The sequence below is a fragment of the Malaya genurostris genome, chromosome 2, assembly GCF_030247185.1.
Source record: "Malaya genurostris strain Urasoe2022 chromosome 2, Malgen_1.1, whole genome shotgun sequence".
Taxonomy (NCBI): domain Eukaryota; kingdom Metazoa; phylum Arthropoda; class Insecta; order Diptera; family Culicidae; genus Malaya; species Malaya genurostris.
The window spans coordinates 319,455,930-319,479,266 of NC_080571.1; the positions used below are offsets into that span (position 1 = coordinate 319,455,930).

Sequence of the window (23,337 nt, forward strand, 5' to 3'; positions counted from 1 at the left end):
TTCAACTTTTTTAAAAAAAATCCTATGAAAGGAAGCACCGCACTTTTTTTTCCAACAAACTTAGAACTGAAACACTGATGAAGGTTGCAAATAGCACATCGAAGTACTAGTATCAATAACTGGTACTATTTCGTGACCGTAAGGGCTAAAAGGTAAAGGATTTTCAAAATAGTGCAATTTAAATTTAGTTTATTTTCAATTAAAGCGGATATGACATTGTAGGATGAGAAAAATCATTTTCATTTTCATTTTTCTTTCTGGTTATCTTAAAGTCGAAACGTTGAATATGGGCGTGTGACATCTATATAGCATTCGTTTATCTAATGACCTTTCTGGCACTATGTTAAACTAGGACATATGTAAAAATGATCGTTTATTTTGACCTGGCTTTAAATATCATTTTTCGTGCATCGAATTGTTTGTATGGAGTAGGGGAAAATTTTGGAAACCTAAACAGCAGTCAAACCGAATAGGATTTTGCGATCGTATGAATGCATTTGATCAAACATGTCTTTTAATTTAGAATTATTCCAGAATCATTCGATCACACCAGTGGAGGAAAACAATTGATGTTTCAATGACTTGGCATCATCTTTATTCTGGATTACATTGTAAATTTGAAGGTCATCAGCAAATGTAAACCGTTCTTTCAGAACAAAATTAGCGTCGTTAAAGTAGTGTTAAATAAACAGTGGCCCTAGATGGCTTCCTTGTGTAATTCCTGATGGAGTACCAAAGTAAGTTCTACCACTTTTCCCGGGTCCCACGAAACCGAATTACGGTTTGATCCTCGTCCGCTGAAATTCCCCCGTAAATTGGCACAGATATTCTCTGTCTGCGTTAAAAAAATAAATCATATTTTATTCCACCTAGTGGTGTACCGATGGAAAAGTTTTGTGAAATTTAATCAATTCGTTTCTGCAGAACCATTGAATAGCTAGTTCTGTGATTCTATTGACACTATGAACCCTATAATGATGCCTTTCTCATTGTAGTATGTGTGATAAATAGTGCAATGCAATAAATAGTACGGCACAGCATTCATACCGTTGGAGCTGATAGAATGATCTACCGACCGGGACCCCATTTCCGCTAGCCTAACGACACCTTACCGCATCCTGAAAACAGGACATCGGCATGTCGCTATTAACTTCTGCTGCTACCTTTTACTGCAGCAACAACAACTACTACTACTACTGGTTCCGTTTCCGCGAATTCTCACCGCTGGGGATGTTCCGCGTGACCCGGACATTACCGAACGGGAAGCTCCGGCTACAAGCTGGTACACGGGATATTAAATTGATTTAATTACGGAAAATGAAATGTTAACAAAGATAATTCTATCTATCGATTTGATTTACCGGCCGGGAAAAACGGTCGGAGGCAAAACCCCCGGCACTGGAATTTAATATCATATTTAATTGAGTCTGAAACTGGGTACGATTTGCTAGTCGATTGCGAAATTGGCTGCTGATTGCTTTTCAGTTTGATTTTGTAATCTGGTTCGTGGGAGGCATTCCAGTTAGTTCGATTCACAACGATTCGGCAAACATTCTACCAAATGATTGGACTTTGCTCGTTTTTGCCGAAAAATGGTTATTCTAATTATCGGGGGAAATCTAATTTAAGGGAATATTTGATTTCATGCAACATCGGCGTGTTGCATTGCAAAACAGTAAACTGTATGATTATCATAGCTAAGCGCAAACAATTTTCCCGAATAATAGCCGCTTTGATGAGGGTCCAATTGCCAAAAAAAAACAAAAACTGTCAAAAGTTCTGCCCTGTTATTTGTGTTTGAAACTGTCGAATAACTGCGATATGTGTCGAAAAATAAAACTCCCTCCCAAGTGGAAGCTGCGAGTCAATCAAAATTTATTCCACTTCTTCATTTATTATCACGATCATGTTCCCAAAACGTTTACCTTTGTCGTTTCTGAAAGTTCATCAGTGGCGTCGGCACGGACCGACCGACCGACCGACGCGTCGGAGGAAAACCGGCGAACACGATGCAAGCGAAGAAAATGGCCCACTTTTCCCTTCGGGGACGTGACGAAATGGAAAAGTTGTTCTATTTTCTTTTCTTATGTTTGTTACGCTCGCTGATGTTTTATGGGTGCCCATCATATCTGGGGGACCGTCGAGAGCGTTGGCCAGTCGTGCGTCCGTCCGGTGACCTCGGAACATTAACAAACCACTTAGCAAAGTTTGATCTTGCAATGGTGCGGTTCTTTGTATGACTTTGCAATGACAGGTTGGTGGCTGTTTTCACCCCCCTCAAGGGGACACTGCGATTTAGGGTTTGACTATTGTTGATACTTTTTCGAAGATTTTGGTATGAAATTTGAACAGATATCGTGTTTTACTAATTTATATTCTTCTGTTATAACTATATTGATTGTAATAGTATTTCTTCTTTTTAATATGTTCCTTTAGTTATTTGCTTGTTATGAAATTTGCTATAGTGAAGAATGGGTTTAATTTGATTATGAAAGTCTAATGCGCATCAACATAATTTATATTCCATGCATTCGGGGCCATCTGCAGTAATTTATGATAAATTTGAAAACTACAAAAGTAAAGGATGGGTTCGGCAGAAGAATAACAGTACCTATTATGCAACATCCAGCGGCAAAAAATATAGCTAATGAGATCGTTCGAAATGAGCTCTTTACGCGGGATTATCGCGTATATGTACCAGCCCGCGAAGTCGAAATAGACGGCGTGGTCACAGATGCAGGTTTGACTTGCGCAGATATTCTTGAGCACGGGGTTGGCGGTTTCAAAAACCCCTTACTCAAGAATCTGAAGATACTGGATTGCAAACGCTTGCATTCAGTATCGATCGCCGAGGATGGGTCAAAATCTTATCCTCAATCGAACTCGTATCGTGTGACCTTCGCTGATTCGGCTTTGCCCAATTATGTCCTTCTGGACAGGATTCGTCTACCCGTACGTGCCTTCGTGCCGCGGGTTATGAACTGTACTAATTGCCAGCAATTAGGACACACAGCCTCCCATTGTGCGAATCGGCCCCGTTGTTCGAAGTGTGGAGAGCGTCATGCGGATGGCTCTTGCGGAAGAGACATTGAAAAGTGTCTCTACTGCAGTGAGGGTCCGCATGATCTCTCAGCATGTCCCACCTACAAATTGCGGGGAGATAAGCTAAAGCATTCTTTAAGGGAACGCTCCAAGCGCACATTTGCAGAAATGCTGAAGAGCGCTACACCACCAAGCCCATCTGCAAATCCCTATGCTTGCTTGTCAACAGACGAGTGCGATTCAGACGACCCTCTCGAAGGCACATCTTCGGCCATCCCTCGTAGCAACAGGAAAAGAAGAAATATTTCCTCTCATAAGCTACCTAGTAAGGGTTCGAAGGTGGTCCTTGAGGGGCCTCCAAAAGTAACAGCTAAAGAAAGTGTTAGTAAAACACCGAAGCAAAGAATAGCTGGTGATCTAGAAAAACTGAGATCTGATAAGGAGTTTCCAACACTTCCTAAGACAAACAAAAACTCAATTGCCCCTAAAGACCAGTCAAAGAATCAACCAAATGCTGGATTTATCAAATTTTCTGATATAGTGGACTAGATTTTTAAAATTTTCAATATCTCTGACCCCTTGAAAGGTCTTTTGATGACATTTTATCCCGTAGCTGAGACGTTTTTGAAACTGTTGACTGTAAAATGGCCCCTTCTTTCAGCGATCGTATCCTTCGATGGCTAATTTATCCAATGAGGTCACGAATTTGATCACTGTTTTACAATGGAATTGCAGAAGTATCATCCCAAAAATTCTTTCCTTCAAACATCTATTATATACCATGAATTGCGATGCATTTGCATTGTGCGAAACTTGGTTAACTTCTGAAATATCTCTCAACTTCCACAATTTTAATATTATTCGTTTGGATCGAGAAACCCCCTATGGAGGAGTACTTTTGGGAATCAAAAAGTGCTATTCCTTTTATCGAATTAACCTCCCCTCGATACCAGGTATTAAAGTTGTCGCATGTCATGTTACAATCAAAGGTAAGGACCTTTGTATTGATTTCATATACAGGGTGATTTTTTAAGAGCTTGAGAACTTTTTTAAACAATAAAACGCATAAAATTTGCAAAATCTCATCGGTTCTTTATTTTAAACGTTAGATTGGTACATGACATTTACTTTTTGAAGATAATTTCATTTAAATGTTGACCGCGGCTGCGTCTTGGGTGGTCCATTCGGAAAGTCCGCTTTTTTATCGACAAATTTTGTTCAGCGATGAGGCTCATTTCTGGTTGAATGGCTACGTAAATAAGCAAAATTGCCGCATTTGGAGTGAAGAGCAACCAGAAGCCGTTCAAGAACTGCCCATGCATACCGAAAAATGCACTGTTTGGTGTGGTTTGTACGCTGGTGGAATCATTGGACCGTATTTTTTCAAAGATGCTGTTGGACGCAACGTTACAGTGAATGGCGATCGCTATCGTTCGATGCTAACAAACTTTTTGTTGCCAAAAATGGAAGAACTGAACTTGGTTGACATGTGGTTTCAACAAGATGGCGCTACATGCCACACAGCTCGCGATTCTATGGCCATTTTGAGGGAAAACTTCGGAGAACAATTCATCTCAAGAAATGGACCGGTAAGTTGGCCACCAAGATCATGCGATTTGACGCCTTTAGACTATTTTTTGTGGGGCTACGTCAAGTATAAAGTCTACAGAAATAAGCCAGTAACTATTCCAGCTTTGGAAGACAACATTTCCGAAGAAATTCGGGCTATTCCGGCCGAAATGCTCGAAAAAGTTGCCCAAAATTGGACTTTCCGAATGGACCACCTAAGACGCAGCCGCGGTCAACATTTAAATGAAATTATCTTCAAAAAGTAAATGTCATGTACCAATCTAACGTTTAAAATAAAGAACCGATGAGATTTTGCAAATTTTATGCGTTTTATTGTTTAAAAAAGTTCTCAAGCTCTTAAAAAATCACCCTGTACATTCCCTCTAGAGCCTCGGTTGGGAATCAGCGGCTCAGTGATATCATAGAACTCCTTCCCGCACCAACGTTGGTTTTAGGAGACTTTAACTCACACGGTACGGGATGGGGTTGTCTTCATGACGATAACAGATCAGCTATGATCCATGATATTTGCGACAACTTCAATATGACAATCTTGAATGCGGGAGAAATGACACGGATCCCTGCACCACCAGAAAGATCAAGTGCGCTGGATTTATCCCCTTGCTCGACATTGCTACAGTTGGATTGCAAGTGGTAATCCCCGATCCCCACGGTAGCGATCATTTACCTATCGTAATTTCAATCGCTAACGGATTAAGACCATCGGAGACAATCAATATTTCGTATGACCTCACACGAAATATTGATTGGAAATATTACGCAAATTAGATGTCTGAGAAACTGGAAACAACACAAGAACTTCCTCCAGAGGAAGAGTACAAGCTTTTGGCTGGCTTGATTCTCGACTCCGCGATTCAAGCTCAGACGAAACGTGTACCCGGCGCGAAATCTAACATCCGTCCTCCAAATCCGTGGTGGGACAAAGAGTGCTCATCACTGAACGCGGAAAGATCTTTAGCATTCAAAAAGTTCAAAAAATATGGAACACCTGATAATAATAGAAATTACGCAGCGCTAGATAAGCAAATGAAGAACTTAGTTAAAGCAAAGAAACTAGGTTACTGCCGACGGTTTGTTGACGGATTAACAAAAGAAACATTGATGAGCACTCTTTGGAACACTGCTCGACGAATGCGCAACCAAAACAAGTCGAACGAAAGCGAAGAATATTCTAACAGCTGGATATTCGATTTCGCAAAAAAAGTATGCCCCGATTCTGTTCCGGAACAGAAGATCTCCCGCGTCGCGACATCGAATACAAACGAAACACCGTTTTCGATGGTAGAGCTCTCACTTGCGCTCCTGTCGTGTAACAATAAAACCCCGGGGCTAGACAGAATTAAATTCAACTTGTTGAAAAATCTGCCTGACACCGCCAAAAGACGCTTGCTGAATTTATTCAACGAGTTTCTAGAGGGTAATATTGTCCCACACGACTGGAGACAAATGAGAGTGATCGCCATTCAAAAACCAGGGAAACCAGCCTCCGATCACAATTCGTATAGGCCGATTGCTATGCTTTCCTGCATCCGGAAATTGTTCGAAAAAATGATTCTCTTTCGTCTTGACAATTGGGTGGAGACTAATGGCTTGCTTTCAGATACACAATTTGGCTTCCGCAAGGGCAAAGGAACGAACGATTGTCTTGCGTTGCTCTCAACAGAAATTCAAATGGCATTTGCTCGTAAAGAACAAATGGCATCAGTTTTCCTAGATATCAAGGGGGCTTTCGACTCAGTTTCTATAAATATCCTGTCTGAGAAGTTGCATCAGCATGGTCTTTCGCCAGTTTTGAATAACTTTTTGTTTAATCTATTGTCCGAGAAACACATGTATTTCGCGCATGGTGATTTGTCGACAATACGATTCATTTACATGGGTCTTCCTCAGGGCTCATGCTTAAGCCCCCTTTTATACAATTTTTAAGTGAACAACATTGATGAATGTATCAACACACCTTGCACGCTAAGGCAACTTGCCGACGACAGCGTTGTGTCTATTATAGGACCCAAAGCTGCCGATCTCCAAGGACCATTACAACATACCCTCGACAACTTGTCAACATGGGCTCTTCAAATGGGTATTGATTTCTCTACGGAGAAAACTGAGCTGGTTGTATTTTCAAGGAAGCGAGAACCAGCACAACTACAACTTCAATTAAGGGGTGAAACCATTGCTCAGGTCTTCACATTTAAATATCTCGGGGTCTGGTTCGATTCAAAAGGCACCTGGGGATGTCATGTTAGGTATCTGAAACAAAAATGCCAACAGAGAATCAACTTTCTTCGTACAATAACTGGTTCATGGTGGGGTGCCCACCCAGGAGACCTGATCAGGCTATACCAAACAACGATATTGTCCGTAATGGAATATGGATGCTTCTGCTTCCGATCCGCCGCGAACACCCATTTCATTGAACTGGAAAGAATTCAGTATCGTTGTTTGCGTATTGCCCTAGGTTGCATGCAGTCTACTCATACGATGAGTCTCGAAGTTCTGGCGGGCGTCTCACCGTTGAAAAACCGATTCTGGGATCTCTCATATCGATTGTTAATCCGATGCGATATCTTGAATCCGATGGTGATTGAAAACTTCGAAAGGCTTGTCGAGCTTAATTCTCAAACCCGTTTTATGTCCTTGTATTTTGATTACATGGCTCAGAATATTAGTCCTTCTTCGTTTGTTTCCAACCGTGCTCATTTTTAGATACTTCTGATTCTACTGTGTTTTTCGACACATCCATGAGAGAAGAGATTCGTGGAATTTCGGATCACGTGCGCCCTCAAGTGGCCTCAAATATTTTTAATAATAAATTTAGAACAGTCAACTGTGAAAAGATGTTTTACACTGACGGATCAAACATCAACGAGTCCACAGGCTTCGGCATCTTCAATCAAAACATCACCGCTTCTTACAAACTCAGTGATCCGGCTTCAGTCTACGTCGCAGAATTAGCTGCTATTCAGTACACCCTCGAGATCATTGAAACCTTGCCCAAAGACCATTATTTCATTGTCACGGACAGTCTAAGCTCAATAGAAGCTCTCCGGGCAATGAAGCCAGGAAAGTATCCCCCATATTTCCTGGGGAAAATTCGGGAACATTTGAGAACTTTATCTGAACGGTCTTATTAGTCTGGGTCCCTTCGCATTGTTCCATTCCGGGCAATGAAAAGGCTGACTCACTGGCTAAAGTGGGCGCATTAGAAGGTGATATTTATGAAAGACCAATGTGCTTCAATGAATTTTTCAGTATTTCTCGTCGAAGAGCACTTGAAAGTTGGCAAACTTCAACTTCAGTAATGACGAACTGGGACGATGGCTACACTCCACTATCCCTAGGGTATCGACGAAAGCTTGGTTCAGGAGGATGAACGTGAGTCGCGATTTCATTCGCGTTATGTCACGACTCATGTCAAATCACTATACATTCAACGCACATCTTCGGCGTATTGGGGTCATGGAGAGCGGTCTCTGCACCTGTGGCAACGGTTATCAGGACATCGAGCATGTCGTATGGTCATGTGTGGAGTATTGTGACGCCAGGTCTGTTTTAAAGGACTCCCTCAGGGCCCGAGGTAGACCACCTGATGTTTCGGTTCGAGATGTGTTGGCGAGTCGGGATATTTCATATATGTTGCTCATTTATAAATTTCTTTAAACACGTTAATATACAAGTGTAATATATTGTATCTTGCTCTGAAAGTTACCCCTGCTCCTCGACTGATGCTAAGAATAAACTTCACCCACAGGTTCTACACTAACATCCGCCCGAATCTCCCCATCCCTCGTCTGTCCATCATCTTCATTGGAACTAACAAGATCTTGCTGCTGACACTAAATTTTCTGCTTACCCCTCCCACGTTTTTTACCATCTCGAGTTCAACTAATTAGAATTTCGTCGTTCTTAGTCATTTTGTTCCATTCATTTTGTTTTGTTTTTGAGTAAAAGGGACTCTGTTCTCCGTAATATTTACTTCTCTATATTTTTTTTTTCATTTTCTTCCGTAACATCATCATCATTGCCCATGGACGGCCGCTGTAGTCTATCAAAAGAATACGGGCTACCCGCCTGGTATTCGTAGCCTGGGGGCGAACCCACACGGACAGAAAAACGCGACCACATAGATACTTACCAACGTGTTACATTCAATACGCCGGCCGGTGCCGATCGCCAGCTGAAGGCTGGATCTGCCAAAGTTATTACATTATCTAAATATACTATCCTAGTTTTAAGTTATTTGTTAATTAAAAATAGAAAAAGCCCTTGGCCTCTTAGAGCTTAAGCAGTGTACCTTAAAATATTATATAATTGAATAAAAAAAAACTTATTTAATCTACGTGAGCTTTGTAAAATTTCTCATATTGAGTTGATTAAGATTAACTGAATAGATAGCGGATTTATTTTGGGTTGATATTGAGACACTAGAAACTGTTTTGAAATAGTTTTTATTTTGCACTCCCTTTTTACAAATAATTTTTAAGGAAGAATATTGTGAAAACCATCACCAGAGAAAGAACAAGTAATGTACTAAAGTAGCTTAGTTGGTAGAGCTACTCCCCGATAGGGAGAACAAATTGCTGGTTCAAATGCAAATAACACATGAGCTGAAAAGTTCCCACTATGGGGCGCCTTTTCAAAATTTACCCTCGGGGAGAGTGATAAGTTAACAATTGATATATTTTTTTCTTTTTTTTTTTTATTTATGACTTCTGGTCAGTCAGTAATTTTTACTTTTTTCGGTTTTTAACGATATCAAGCTAACTAGAGATTATAAGAAGAGAAAGAATATGAAATTATAGAGCCATAGTACTCAAGGAAGAGCAAGGATGTGAAGAATAAAGTGCGGAAAAGTGAGACGTGACAAGGGTCATTTAAGTAAGCAGAAGGCTTCTCGTATCTAAACTTTTACCTTCTACCAGAGGAGTCGAACTTAGGCATCTTAGCGATACGAGTCATCCGAGGCTCTGATACGTCAGAAAGTAAAGGCAAAGGTCGTTTGCCATTTACTATCCGAACCGACGAATATGACTATGAAACCGCAAAAAAATCGACCGAATGGCGCTTCGAAGGCGAACCGTTGTTCTAAATTTTCATCCATTATAAAAATCGTCACACGAAAATTTTTCAACTTCTTTGTATAGACGCCAAACAAAAACTAATCGTACGATATGCGTCAAAATTTGACAGAATGTGTATAAAAGTGTTGCCAACGTTGAGAGAATAAAAGTTTACCGATTCGAGAAGCGCGGAAATTTTAAAATGAAAATTCCGGTTCTTTTTTTATCATAACACGGAAAGACCGAAATTAGCATTTTGGCGAAAAAATTAGTTGATTTTCTGATTTTAGTTAGTTATTTTTTGAGACAACTAAAAAAATCTTACTTTTGCTAATTTAGATTTTTTAATTCTAATTTTCTTAATAATAATAAAATATTTGTTGAAATGGCTATTTTTTTAGTTGAATTCACCAATTAAACGTGCTGTCATTTCTTAGCTAAGGCACGCTTCATATCCATTCAACTAATTTTTTGTTGAATTAGAGAAATAAAACGTTGTTTTCAACCAACATAAATGGTTGAATTGGTTTCTGCAATTAGCAGCTATATGACGCTCGTTAACACCGTAATGACTACTAGCCACTAGATGGCACACTACTACCGAAAAAAATTTCAGTCGCAGTTATCTTTTCTATATTTGCAGGTATAAATACGATGTTGTATTGGAGAAAAAGACATAAGCGAAACATAAACTTCTTTTTGAAAATTTTACTTCTAAATCGCTGTTTTCTTCATTCGACTTCGCGAAATCGACTCTCTCACTGAAAACTTTGAGCACTCGGAAAACAAAAACCGAATACAAGTAGTACACCGGACGGCGTAGCCCGGAATGAGAAGATACAAAAAAACATCATTTGACGTGTACAATTAGAGTGCAACATTCGAAACTCACTTCACTGTTTCGCGTAAAAACATTATTACCCACAATCGCTTTAACTGCGCACAATTTCTGAATAAATACACTTTCCACTAACAGTTTACGTCAATTTACATATCGGTTTAGAAAATTATATAGAGATATATCGTAACACATGCGAAAAACATCTAAACAATTTGCGAGCAGTTTCAACAAGACTGTCCCTTTTAGCTTTTTAATGGATTGTTTTGCTTTGACACTGTAATGACGGTGATAGATAAATAGAATCAAAGTTTCTGATTTTAATAACGAAATTAGTTATCAATCAGTTCGTACCGAACACTCGAGCGCTTCGGTCCGTTCACTCGTTAGCTCTGCTAGTGAAATTTTTCGTAAGCGTCTGCGACAACCACAAGTTTTTTTTTCCGATACCGTTTAACTTTCTCAGTGCGGACTAGCCGGCGTCTAGTCAGACACGATAATATCCCGCGAAATTCAGTGCTTATAAGTTTTTATTTCCTCTGTTAGTGTAGAAGCACAGTGAAACTCCACGTGCTCTGGGCAGCCATTCTGCGCTGACTCCGGGGCACGGGCTCTGCCATCCGGCGAGGCCATTGCTAACGGAACCGCATGGACGGTGACAAATCGTAAAGTCAGCCATTACAAAAATACCGTACGAACGGTACTCATACAGGAAAGTGAAGTGCAGTAGTGATCGTGCATTATCCCGACCGTGTGGATATAGTTCGTTGTAGGTGTGAAGTGTCCCGACCGCGTGGATAAAGGTCGTAGAACTGGTTCATCAAACCGATCACGTGGATACAGGTCGTTGAATCGGCGGCCAGCCTTCGGTACGCATCCACCGCCCGCGAAACCGATCAACTTTCTGCCGGAATAATCCGGTTTTCGCCGAAAGGATAAGAAGAAAATCCCGACCCTACCGGACATCTAGGGTAAGCACCCTATCTTCACCTTAATTTAACTGTAGTAAATATAATATACACCCCATATACGAACCCCCAACAACTCACCTTTCCCCTCTCCCCATGATAGGGCCCGCCCCCCCTGATGGGGCAACAGGCTCTTCATCAAAGGCTGGAAACCCCCCCCCACCTCAATAGTTTACAATTTCCACCCCTCGCACCTACCACTCGTCTCCCGTCTTTCTTGAACTCGGGTGATGAGATTGATAGGCAAACTCTCTTACTCCGTGCTGTTAACCAAGAAGGAGAAACGGAGGCGCGTCTACCAACAAACCCATTTGTGATATCAAAATCCGTTCAGAAAGTCCTCGGTTTTGACCCGACCCGAACGATAACCGCCCATAAAGAGGCCCGTGGCACACGATACGTACTCCGTACTACGTCAAAAAAAAACCGTAGAGGCCCTGCTCGGAATGAAAGAACTAATCAACGGCCAGAAAATTGAAGTTATCCCTCATCCGACGCTCAACTTTGTCCAAGGTGTCATTTGGGACCGGGACACAGTTGACAACGACGAGGAGACCCTCCTGCGAGACCTTCAGCCACAAGGAGTATGTGCTGTCCGAAGGATCAACTCCAGGAAAAACGGAGTCCTAACAAAAACCCCACTCCTGGTCCTGTCCTTCCATGGGTCCTCCCGTCCCGATTATATCTATAGCGGTCTAGTCCGAATCCCCACCCGAGCGTATTACCCTTCTCCAATGTTGTGCTATAAGTGCGGAAGGTTCGGGCACGGAACCCGTACCTGCCCCAACCAGGATATTTGTTTGCAATGCGGTCAAGGACACGAAGTCACCGAAGAGACCCCATGCCCGAACCCTCCTAAATGTGTTAACTGCAGCGGAAACCATTCGGCCCGCTTTAACAAATGCACTAAATATTTGGAAGAAGTGGAAATAATCAAGCTCAAGACCGACAGGGGACTTTCCTTCCCGGAAGCCCGAGCGTTGATACGTGATAGTAAACCAGAGTCCACCTTCGCCAACAAGGTCCAAGACCGTCTGACCTCTGGGGGCGACGAGAAGGACCGTACAATTGCACTACTAAAATCGGAAATACTCCTTCTCCGTTCCCAGAAACAGACCCAAGCTCAGGACTCTGAGATCGTCCAACTTCGTGCGGCGCTCGAAGAGGCTGGAAAACAGATGGAAAAAATGCGTTTACAAATCGAGCAGCTAACCAAAAATCAACAATCAAAGACCACTACCCAGAAGGAGGCTTCCCTGTCGGTCACTAAACTCAAACCAACTTCCCCCAACAACCAAAACCCCTCTCCTAACACCTCTAACGTTCATATTAAAAACATCATTACCAACACCAAAAATAATACCAACATCGACAACACCACCGCAACATCAACAAAAAAAGGCAGATCCCTCGAGAGAGTCGACTCGGGGTCGACCGAAGAGAGGGATAAAAAGAAAAAAAAGAAAAAGAACACCAACATCTCACCACCTAAAACCAAAAACCCACCCCACCCGGACCAGATCATGGTAGAACTGCCTGACATCCCATCCTCACCCAGCTCTGATCACACCACCTATATCTCGAGTCGCGAAGTATCACCCGCCAATTCCACTGAAAGCATGATTTTTGAATAAATCCAATTTAATTTATTAAACCTTTACAGCCACCATTTATATTCCGTACGGGGACTAACCCCCTCTACATCATCACAGAAGGCATTATCAATCTCCCAAAGAAAAAGGAGAACGTCGAATCGGCCTGGGTCCTTTCCGGCCGCTCCCCGGCGTCCTCCGCTCTCACTACCACCTTTTCCAATACACCAAGCAGAAATACAGTCCCCCCTACCAACGATCCACATCCAATAACCGAAACCACCCCAAACCAGACACATAACCCCTCCACAACCCTACCGGGTGCCCAGTGGTCTTCCCCCGAGCCTTCCCATGACGGCCGGGAAGAAGCGGGTGCGGGTCGCCCGTCTTGTTACCGAAAACCCGTCAGCAAGTTTACACATGAAGAAGAAAATACCACCCAGAATGACCGCCTCCCTGCGCCTGCCCCCACACCAGTTTCGGTGGGCTATCGGGTCCAGGGCGGGGTGACGGAACCACACAACAACATCGCCGAGTACCGCACACGGGACCGCGGAGTGTGTTCGAGTCCCATTCCCGGATGCTCTTGGCACATCACGGCTTGCTGTAGAAGGCATGCGACTCAAGCGTCCCGTCTTTCGGACGGTCCGCCCCGATCACCACTGGACACCAACAATACCTCCTTCACGTCTTCTTCTTATAGTCCTTTCCTATCCTCTTCTTCTGCTTCCCTCGCCAGAAAGAGTTTGTCCTCTTCAGAGTCAGATAACTTGTCGAGCGGGACCACGTTGGCCATCCAATGGAACGTCAACGGCCTCAGTCCCGCACTAGGTGACCTCCAGCATCTCATAGCCACTCATAATCCAGTGGTCATAGCTCTCCAGGAAACGCACCTTCGCCAAAGCACCAACCCAACTTCGTGGCTAAATCACCGCTACTCCTAGAGTGCCGATACTGGTAAAAACTTGCACCAATCGATCGGCATGGCGGTCAGGGCAGATATACCTTCCCTCCCCTGCCCTATCACAACCGACCTTATTGCCATCGCAACCAGGTTGCAATTACCAACCCCGTGCACTGTGGTATGCGTTTACATCCCAGCAGAAGTCAGAGAGGTAGGTAAGAAGTTGAAAAAACTTCTTCAACAGCTTCGACCTCCTTTCCTTGTTCTGGGTGACTTCAACGCTCACCACTGTGCTTGGGGCTCAAGGAAAAACAGCCGCCGCGGAAGTGAAATTCTTCATGCGGTCGAGGAGTGTGGAGCAGTCGTGCTGAACGACGGCAGCCCAACCTTTTTCAGGGGGGAATACCAGTCGTCCATCGATCTGTCTATAGCATCACGAGACATGGTCGGCTCCTGCGGTTGGTCCACCTGGTCCGACACTGGCAGCAGCGACCACGTACCCATATTGATCTCGTTAGACAAGCGACAGCCTCACACCTCCCGATTTCGCAGATGGATCCACCAGCGTGCAGACTGGAAGGGCTATGAGACCTCCATAGAAGGTAAGTTCCGAAATGAGCTTAACTTTTCCCTGGAGGAACTGGAGGACATAATCATCGGAGCAGCCAACGATAGTATTCCAAGATCCAGCGGAAAACCCCCCAAGCGAGCGGTCCACTGGTGGTACCCAGAAGTGGCAGATGCTATCAAAGCCCGTAGGAAGGCTCTCCGAACACTTAAGAAAACTCCCATAGATCACCCCTCTAGAGAAGCGAAGGCGCAAGAATTTCGTCGCCACAGAAACCCATCGAGAGTAGCTATTTCCAAGGCGAAAGGAGACAGCTGGAATAGTTTCCTCGGTGGTATCTCCGCAGACTCCTCCACAGCCGAACTGTGGAGAAGAATAAACGCCCTCAGAGGAAAACGCAGATACAAGGGCTTCACCCTGAAAATAAACGATAACTTCACATCCAACCCGGTCATCATAGCAGACCATCTCGGCCAATATTTCAAATCTTTATCCGATGACACAGCACTACCAGAGGCATTCCTAAATTCACTTCGAAACGCCCCGTGCCCACCTGTGTCGATTCAACCCGAATCCAACGAAAATTGGAATAATCTTTTTTCTGCGGATGAACTAAACTTCGCCTTGAACTCCGCAAAAGGTAAATCTACCGGTCCGGACAATATCAGCTACGATATGCTCCGGCATCTTCCGCCAACCGGTCGCAGAGCCCTTCTAAACCTTTTCAATGAAATTTGGTTGTCCGGCATAATTCCAGCAAACTGGAAAACTGCCCACATAGTTCCTATACCCAAGGGTTGCGCGGATTTACACTCCGCTAAAAACTTCAGACCCATAAGCCTCCTCTCATGCGTTGGCAAAACGCTCGAGAGGCTAGTTAACCGGCGCCTCGTCACACTTCTCGAAGAGCGCGGTTTACTAGATCACAGGCAATTTGGGTTCCGCCAAGGAAAGGGAACTGGAACCCATCTCGCATCGCTGAGCAACACCATACACGAAGCGATCAACGAAGGGTTACACGCGGACGCCTTATCGATCGATTTGGCCAAGGCCTATAACACAGTTAACCGGCAAGGGGTCCTACGACAACTGGTTAACTGGGGCATAAAAGGGCGAATGGGTGCCTACATACAGGACTTCCTGGCTAACAGGAACTTCCAAGTCCGTATAGGTGATTCCCTATCTCAGACATTCGCTGTTGCGTCTAGCAACGATTGAAACGATTTCCGAGCTTTTAATAACCTTTTATTTCGAAACTGGTATATTAAATTTCTCCTGCAAGGCAAATTATATTTGTAACTACCAATATAAGATTCATTTCTTCGAGCTACTTACGTTTAGTGGGTTTCAGTATTCAATTTACCCGATGTTTAAAATGTAATGCTTACACAATTATCTGAATTAGAGCAACTATAATTAGGTTTAAGAAGGACATTGAAAGTATTTAGTCGTCGATAATACCTGATGAGCTCACTTGAAGCGTGGATTTGTGCGATCTACTGAACCTAACCTCCAATTTCACCTGACAGAATTTTTGCCGATGTTAGTCATAAGAAATATGAATGTAAATGTAATATGTGATTACCTCTCTACAAAAATTTATAAAGTTCAATGTAACATGCGCGAATCTTAATTTAAACAATTTAACTTTCGATAGTAATAACGCGATTTCCAACGTGATCTAACACAACGAACGTTCGCTGAAGAAATGGTTTTACATTTCATTCCTGGTTTGACAGTTTGGTTTCCGTTGTTCTGTCGATCAATCTCGAGACAAGGTTGCTGTACGTCGAGGTGCGCTGCGCTCGAGGGGTTTTGCGCAACACTCCCCCCCAGTAGACGGTTTCTGTTCCGGATAACTTGAATTTGCACCGACGTCCAGTACAGCAATGTTCACTGCAGGTCTCTGATAAAGTCCAGTGGCAGTTTGTACTGTAGCTTGTCGTACCTGCCCGTCTTTGGAGATTACAGTAGACACTATCCTTCCTTTAGGCCAGCAGTTCCTCGGCAGTTTTGGATCAGCGATGATTACTATGTCTCCGACTAAAATTGGCTTTGTCGGAAAAAACCATTTCGTTCGACGGGTAATGGTGGGAAGGTATTCATTAATCCAGCGCCTCCAGAAAAAGTTGGCTAAAGTTTGAGACGTCTTATACGATTGCTTTACGACCGAAACACTATCGTCGAACGGGACAAGAGGTTTGAGTCCATTTGACGAGCCAACGAGGAAGTGGTTCGGTGTTAAGGCCGGGGATGATTCGTCGTCAATTGGTACGTAAGTAAGCGGTCTGCTATTCACGATATTTTCCACCTCGATAAGATTATTTCTTAACACTTCGTCTTTCATCAAACGTACAGGTTGCACCTCGGTAAGTATCTTCTTAACAGATTGTATCAACCTCTCCCAAGAACCACCCATATGAGGTGATGCGGGAGGGTTGAATACCCAAGATGTTACTGGTGAAACGAATTCTTTCATAATCTTTTCCTGGTCCACGACTGCCAATGCCTTTTTCAGTTCCTTTTCTGATCCGATGAAGTTAGTTCCACGATCACTTATTATTTGTATGGGAACACCGCGACGAGCAAAGCAGTTCCGCAGAGCCATGATACAAGAATCCGTGTTTAGAGTGTGAGCCAGCTCGATGTGGATCGCTCGGACAGTAAGGCAGGTGACAAGAACGCCCCATCGTTTTTCGACTCTTCGTCCGATAACTACATGGAGAGGACCAAAATAATCTACTCCAATATAGGAAAAGGGACGCACGAAGGCTGCCAGTCGTGCAACAGGAAGGTCTCCCATGGCTGGAGGTATTGGTTGTGCACGTCGTATCTTACATCGTTGACAGTTAAAACGTATCTTCTTGCACTCGGTGCGGACTCTTGGAATATAGTATTTTTTATTTGCCTCGTTTACGAAAGTTTCGTTACACTGATGATGATATTTCTCGTGAATGTCTTGAAGAACTAACCTGGTAAGCGGGTGTGTTCGCGGTAGCACAACCGGAAGTCTTGTGAAGGTATCCGCGTAATCACAGGCATCGATACGCCCATAGATACGCATAATTCCATCTTTGTCAATTATTACACTGACTCTGTGCAAAGGGCTACTTTTTGGAAGAACCGGTTTACCAGAAGATACTTCCAAATTTTTCAAAATCCTAAGTTCGTTTGAATAACTCTCGTTTTGGGCACGCTTGTAGTGAAACGTCTCCGCTCGTGCTAACTCTTCTTGTGTTAACGGACCGACCGATTTATTTTTTCCGTTAACCTTACTTCGAATGTTGGCTAGGAACCGGTGAACTAAAGCAGTAATGCGGAGAAGATGGTTCCAATTAGAATACTTTTCAAGTAGTAAAGGGTTGTTAGATGGTTCCATGGTATGGTGCAACACATGTGAACGCAACTCCAATGTTGTTCTACTCTGGCGCAAGGGCTCTTTAGGCCAATCCATCATGAGTCCCTGCAAAAACTGGGGTCCATTTCTCCAGCGGCTATCGTTATCGAATCTCGGTCTGCGACGACATTTTGTGCCTTCATCCGCCACATTTTCTTTAGTTGGGACGTACCTCCATTCGGAAATATCCGTTAGCTCAAGAATTTCGCTCACGCGAAAGGCGACGTAGGGTGAGTACATACGATGGTCAGATCGTAACCAGCACAGTACATCAACGGCATCAGTCCAAAAGAAGCGACGAATTATATTAATCGAGTGGCCTTCCTGAATGCTTTTGGCAAAGCGAGCGCCAATGACAGCGGCTTGGAGTTCCAAACGTGGTATAGACACGAACTTTAACGGAGCAACTCTTGATTTTGAACCCACTAAAGCACATTCTATGTGATCACCTTGATGGCGTCGCAAATACGACACAGCACAGTAGCCTAGCTCACTCGCGTCTACGAAAGTGTGCAGCTCGATAGTTGCATCCTTCTCAGAAAAGTTAGAGAAATAACACCTAGGAATTCGCACTGAACTCGCTTGCGGTAGATAACTTTTCCATATAATCCATTTTTGTAAATGTTGATCTTCTATGAGGTCATCCCACGAAATCCCAGATCTCCAAATTTCTTGCAATAGTAACTTTAGTGGCATAAGGAAATTGGTTATTAAACCAAGAGGATCATAAATGGACATGAGAATGCTGAGAATTTCTCGCTTGGTGGGATGTTTGGTACCGAAGAGAAGTTCAACGTGTCGTTCTTTAGAAAGTTTGAAACGAAAGTCGTCGGAATCCGTATTCCACCACAACCCAAGTACTTTTTCCAATGATATTTCCGAACTTATATCTAAATTCTTTTCTATGACGTCGCCACAATTCAAAGTTTTTACAACTGTCGGTGAATTGGATATCCAGCCTCTCATTTTAAATCCTCCCTGTTGATGAATGAAATGGACATCTTTTGCAAGTTGTATTGCATCTGAAACGGTGTCGACGCTCACGAGCATGTCGTCAACATAGTGATTATTTCGAATGGCGTAAACTGCCGCTGGTAGTCGCGCATCGAAACGCTCGGCGTTTTTATTTATAACATACTGCGCCGTGCAGGGTGAGCAAGTCGCACCAAAGGTCAGGACTCTCATAACGTATTCATCGGGTTCATCGGTCATTTCATTGGAGAAAAGGAAACGCTGGCTTTGCTGATCATCTTCATTTACCTCGACCTGGTGAAACATCTCTTCTATATCACCACAAATGGCCACACCGCGTTCTCGAAACTTATACAGCACAAACGGTAAAGGGTTTACCTGATCTGGTCCCTTAAGCAGAACTGAGTTAAGCGAAATATCTCGGATCGGGGCTGCTGCGTCCCAGACGATTCTGACCTTGTTAGGTTTGTTTGGATTAAAGACTGGGAAAATTGGAAGATACCAGACACGATTGCCAGGCATACATATCTCTTCGGCTGACAACTTTCGAATAAATCCTTTTTGGGCATAATCGGCAATCTTTTTTTTCAGTGTTTCGCCTAAGTTGGGTTCACGCATCATACGTCTTACCAGACACTGGTGACGTCTGAGCGCCATCGCTTTGTTGTTGGGCAAACGAACGTCATCGAATTTCCATAACAGACAGGATATGTATCGACCATTAACAAATTTTGTGTTTCTTTCTAGAATTTCCAGCGCACGTTCATCCGCCGCGGACAACAACTTCTTTGAAGGAGCTAAAATGCCTATACTATCGAGAGCAAAATAATCTTTAACGATAGAGTGCAAATCTTCGTCGGTGGAGTATGGGTGATAGCAAATATGGAAACTGTAAGATGTATTGGAATCTCTAGAAACGCTACGCACACAGGACCCATATATGGTCCACCCCAGGCGAGTTCTCGATGCAACCGGTTCATTCTCGTTACCTTCGCGACTATTCAAAGCGCATCCCAGCCGGATGTTATTCATTCCGATTAGAAGACGGGGACGTATGTTGCTGTAAGACTCAACTGGCAATCCTCTTAAATAACGATACTTTTTACACATTTCATTTACGGAGAGAGATTGCGCTGGTAACTTTAAATCCTTTACCGTGAAGACGTCAGAAAGTGTGAATTTGTTTTTATTACCTGACCCGGATATATCTAGAGAAACTCGTTCGGCAGTATCCTCAAAGCGACAATGGTCTGCGGTCCATCGAATACACAGGGGATGCTTTTCGCCACGGATGTTCAAATCCGCTGCAAGATCTTCTTCGAGCAATGTTATCTGTGAGCCACAATCAATGAATGCATAGGTGCGTAATGAGCTTCCTTTATGATGAAGAATTACTGGTATATACTGGAACAGCACAGAATTTTCGATTTCTCTGTGGGTACAGTTATACTGGACTTCACCTGCCACTTTTCCAGCTGGTCGTACTGATTGACTGTTCTCATTCTCATTTTCATTTCTGTCATTGTGCAATAGGCGATGATGCCTAAATGTACATCCGTTCTTTCCACAAACTTTGTTAGATCTACAATGTCCATTATGAGGCTTGAGGCATGTTCGGCATAACTTATTGTCTCGTATGGCATTCCAGCGATCAGGATGAGCAAGCTGAAGAAATGTTTGACACTCGTCGACACAATTGCACATTCCTTGGCAGATCACACAGCTGCTGTGGTATAAATCCGGTAACGTGGGTTTTTGCACAAGTTCGGAATGAACATTCAGAAATCCATCATCTTTATGACAACCGCGACGCTGTTTGGTATCATGAACGTAATACAGAGATGGCATTGTTACCGCACTAGCCGCTTCCGCCACTGCATACAGCCAGTCACTAAATTCTACCAACGATACCCGATTAATTTGTAAGCGGTAAGTTGCCCAATTCAACTTTACCATTGGAGGCAACCGGTCCACCAATCCTTGAAGGAGTGTAATATTGAATAGGTGTTCCTCCAAATTGCAAGCCTTTACTGTCGCAACCATATTCCGGACTGCCAATGCGAAATCTACTAGCGTGTTGAGTTTGTCCGCCTTAGGTGCAGGGAGTTTGTTGATTTTATCGATCAGTGTATGCACAATTATCTCCGGACGCCCGAACAGCATCTTTAACGTTGATAAAACATATTCTATATTGGCTGGGTGAAGTAGTTGACACTTAACAGCCTCCATCGCTTTTCCTTTTAGACAACGTTGCAATCGCACCATATTTTCTTCTGGCGTAAAACCACACAATTTCGTCGTATTCTCATACGTGGCGTAAAATAACGGCCACTCTTCTGGATCACCACTGTAGCTAGGTAGCTCCTTAGCCATCGCGTGACGAGCAGCAATTTGACTCGAGTTGAGTATTGTTGTCTCGTTGGCTACACCCGTGCCTTCTAGGAGGTGATGCTCTGGGGCGGTACGTGGAACAGACAATAATGGAGATGAGTGGCTCGCTGGTCGTGGGTAGCTAACGTTCGTCCCTGTTTGAGAGGTAGAAGGACGATTGTAACCCATTCCAGATGCATCCATCATCAGTTGATATTTACGCTGCAGGAACCTTTTCTCGATGGCTCTTTCTTCTTCGAGTAGTTTTAGCTGTAGATCAATTGACAGGTGAGAGGTTTTTCCTCCCGCGGTAGAATACGTCGATGTAACTCCTTTGAGTATCTCGGGGGAAGGAATTATTGATGGCGTCGTAACCGAAGGTAACGGAACAGGTGGAAAGGAATCCATCAACGTTGATCTTGGGATGCCTGCATTCACACAATCCGTACAGCTCCAATCGTGATTTTCAACTTCCTCTGACACTCCGACACAATCGAAATGATACCACTTCTGGCAAGAATCGCAGCAAACCATCCGACTGTTATCTTCAGCTTGGCAAAGCGAACAGCTATTCTCCGGGATGGGTATAGGTCGGTCCTGAGGCATAATGAAGTATTTTCCAAATTCTTACGGGTAAACGAGAAATTTAAAATGTTGCGTCTAGCAACGATTGAAACGATTTCCGAGCTTTTAATAACCTTTTATTTCGAAACTGGTATATTAAATTTCTCCTGCAAGGCAAATTATATTTGTAACTACCAATATAAGATTCATTTCTTCGAGCTACTTACGTTTAGTGGGTTTCAGTATTCAATTTACCCGATGTTTAAAATGTAATGCTTACACAATTATCTGAATTAGAGCAACTATAATTAGGTTTAAGAAGGACATTGAAAGTATTTAGTCGTCGATAATACCTGATGAGCTCACTTGAAGCGTGGATTTGTGCGATCTACTGAACCTAACCTCCAATTTCACCTGACAGAATTTTTGCCGATGTTAGTCATAAGAAATATGAATGTAAATGTAATATGTGATTACCTCTCTACAAAAATTTATAAAGTTCAATGTAACATGCGCGAATCTTAATTTAAACAATTTAACTTTCGATAGTAATAACGCGATTTCCAACGTGATCTAACACAACGAACGTTCGCTGAAGAAATGGTTTTACATTTCATTCCTGGTTTGACAGTTTGGTTTCCGTTGTTCTGTCGATCAATCTCGAGACAAGGTTGCTGTACGTCGAGGTGCGCTGCGCTCGAGGGGTTTTGCGCAACATTCGCCGAACAGAATGGCGTCCCACAGGGTTCGGTACTAGCCGTTACCCTATTTCTTGTAGGAATTAATTCCATTTTCAAACACCTTCCCAAAGGGGTGCGGATTTATATGTATGCCGATGACATTATCATCCTTGTCACCGGCAAATCCAGAAAAAGAATCCGGAACAAAATCCAACAGACGGCGAACGCTATCTGCAAATGGGCAGAAAGCGTAGGCTTCAATATCGCCCCTAATAAATGTACTCTCTCCCATTTCTGTTTGGAAAAACATCTGGACACAGACCACCCCGTCACGATCGGACAATTTACAGTACCGTTCAAGAAGTCCCCCAAAATTATCGGCGTTATCTTCGATCGTAAATTAAACTTCTCGAACCACTTTGCTCAAGTAAAGAAAGATTGCGAGTCCAGATTGAACCTCATCCGGTCCATCTGCTCCGGTCACCCTAAATGGAATCGTCACCAAGGGATCAACACTGCCAAGGCTCTAATATGGAGCCGGATATTTTACGGCATAGAGGCAACGGCCATAGGTAGAACTAGCCTTGCTAAACTTCTCGGTCCTACCTACAACAGGGCCGTTAGACTAGCCTCAAACCTCCTCCCTAGTACCCCAGCAATGGCGGCGTGCGTAGAGTCAGGCCAACTACCTTTCAGATGGCACTTGGCCTGGACAATCGTACGCAGGTCTTTGAGTTACCTAGAGAGAACATCGGGAAACAACTGCACATTACTGGAAATAGCGAAATCTTT

General features: G+C 43.3%; 2 protein-coding genes across 3 annotated transcripts in view; both read right to left on the reverse strand.

The window, feature by feature from the left end:
* The window catches only part of LOC131431260 (lachesin), a 534,183-nt gene that overhangs the window by 47,180 nt on the left and 463,666 nt on the right, over positions 1–23,337 (reverse strand). The gene's annotated exons all lie outside the window — the stretch shown is intronic.
* Positions 15,882–21,149, reverse strand: LOC131431259 (uncharacterized). The gene is made up of 2 exons (XM_058596865.1): positions 16,024–21,149; positions 15,882–15,958 (listed from the first exon to the last, which is right to left on the reverse strand). The coding sequence occupies exon 1, from the start codon at positions 21,092–21,094 to the stop codon at positions 16,325–16,327; it is 4,770 nt and encodes a 1,589-aa protein (XP_058452848.1). The 5' UTR covers positions 21,095–21,149; the 3' UTR covers positions 15,882–15,958; positions 16,024–16,324.

Coding starts and splice junctions, on each gene's coding strand:
- LOC131431259 (XM_058596865.1), bottom strand. CDS start 21,094: ATGCTGTTCGGGCGTCCGGAGATAATTGTGCATACACTGATCGATAAA.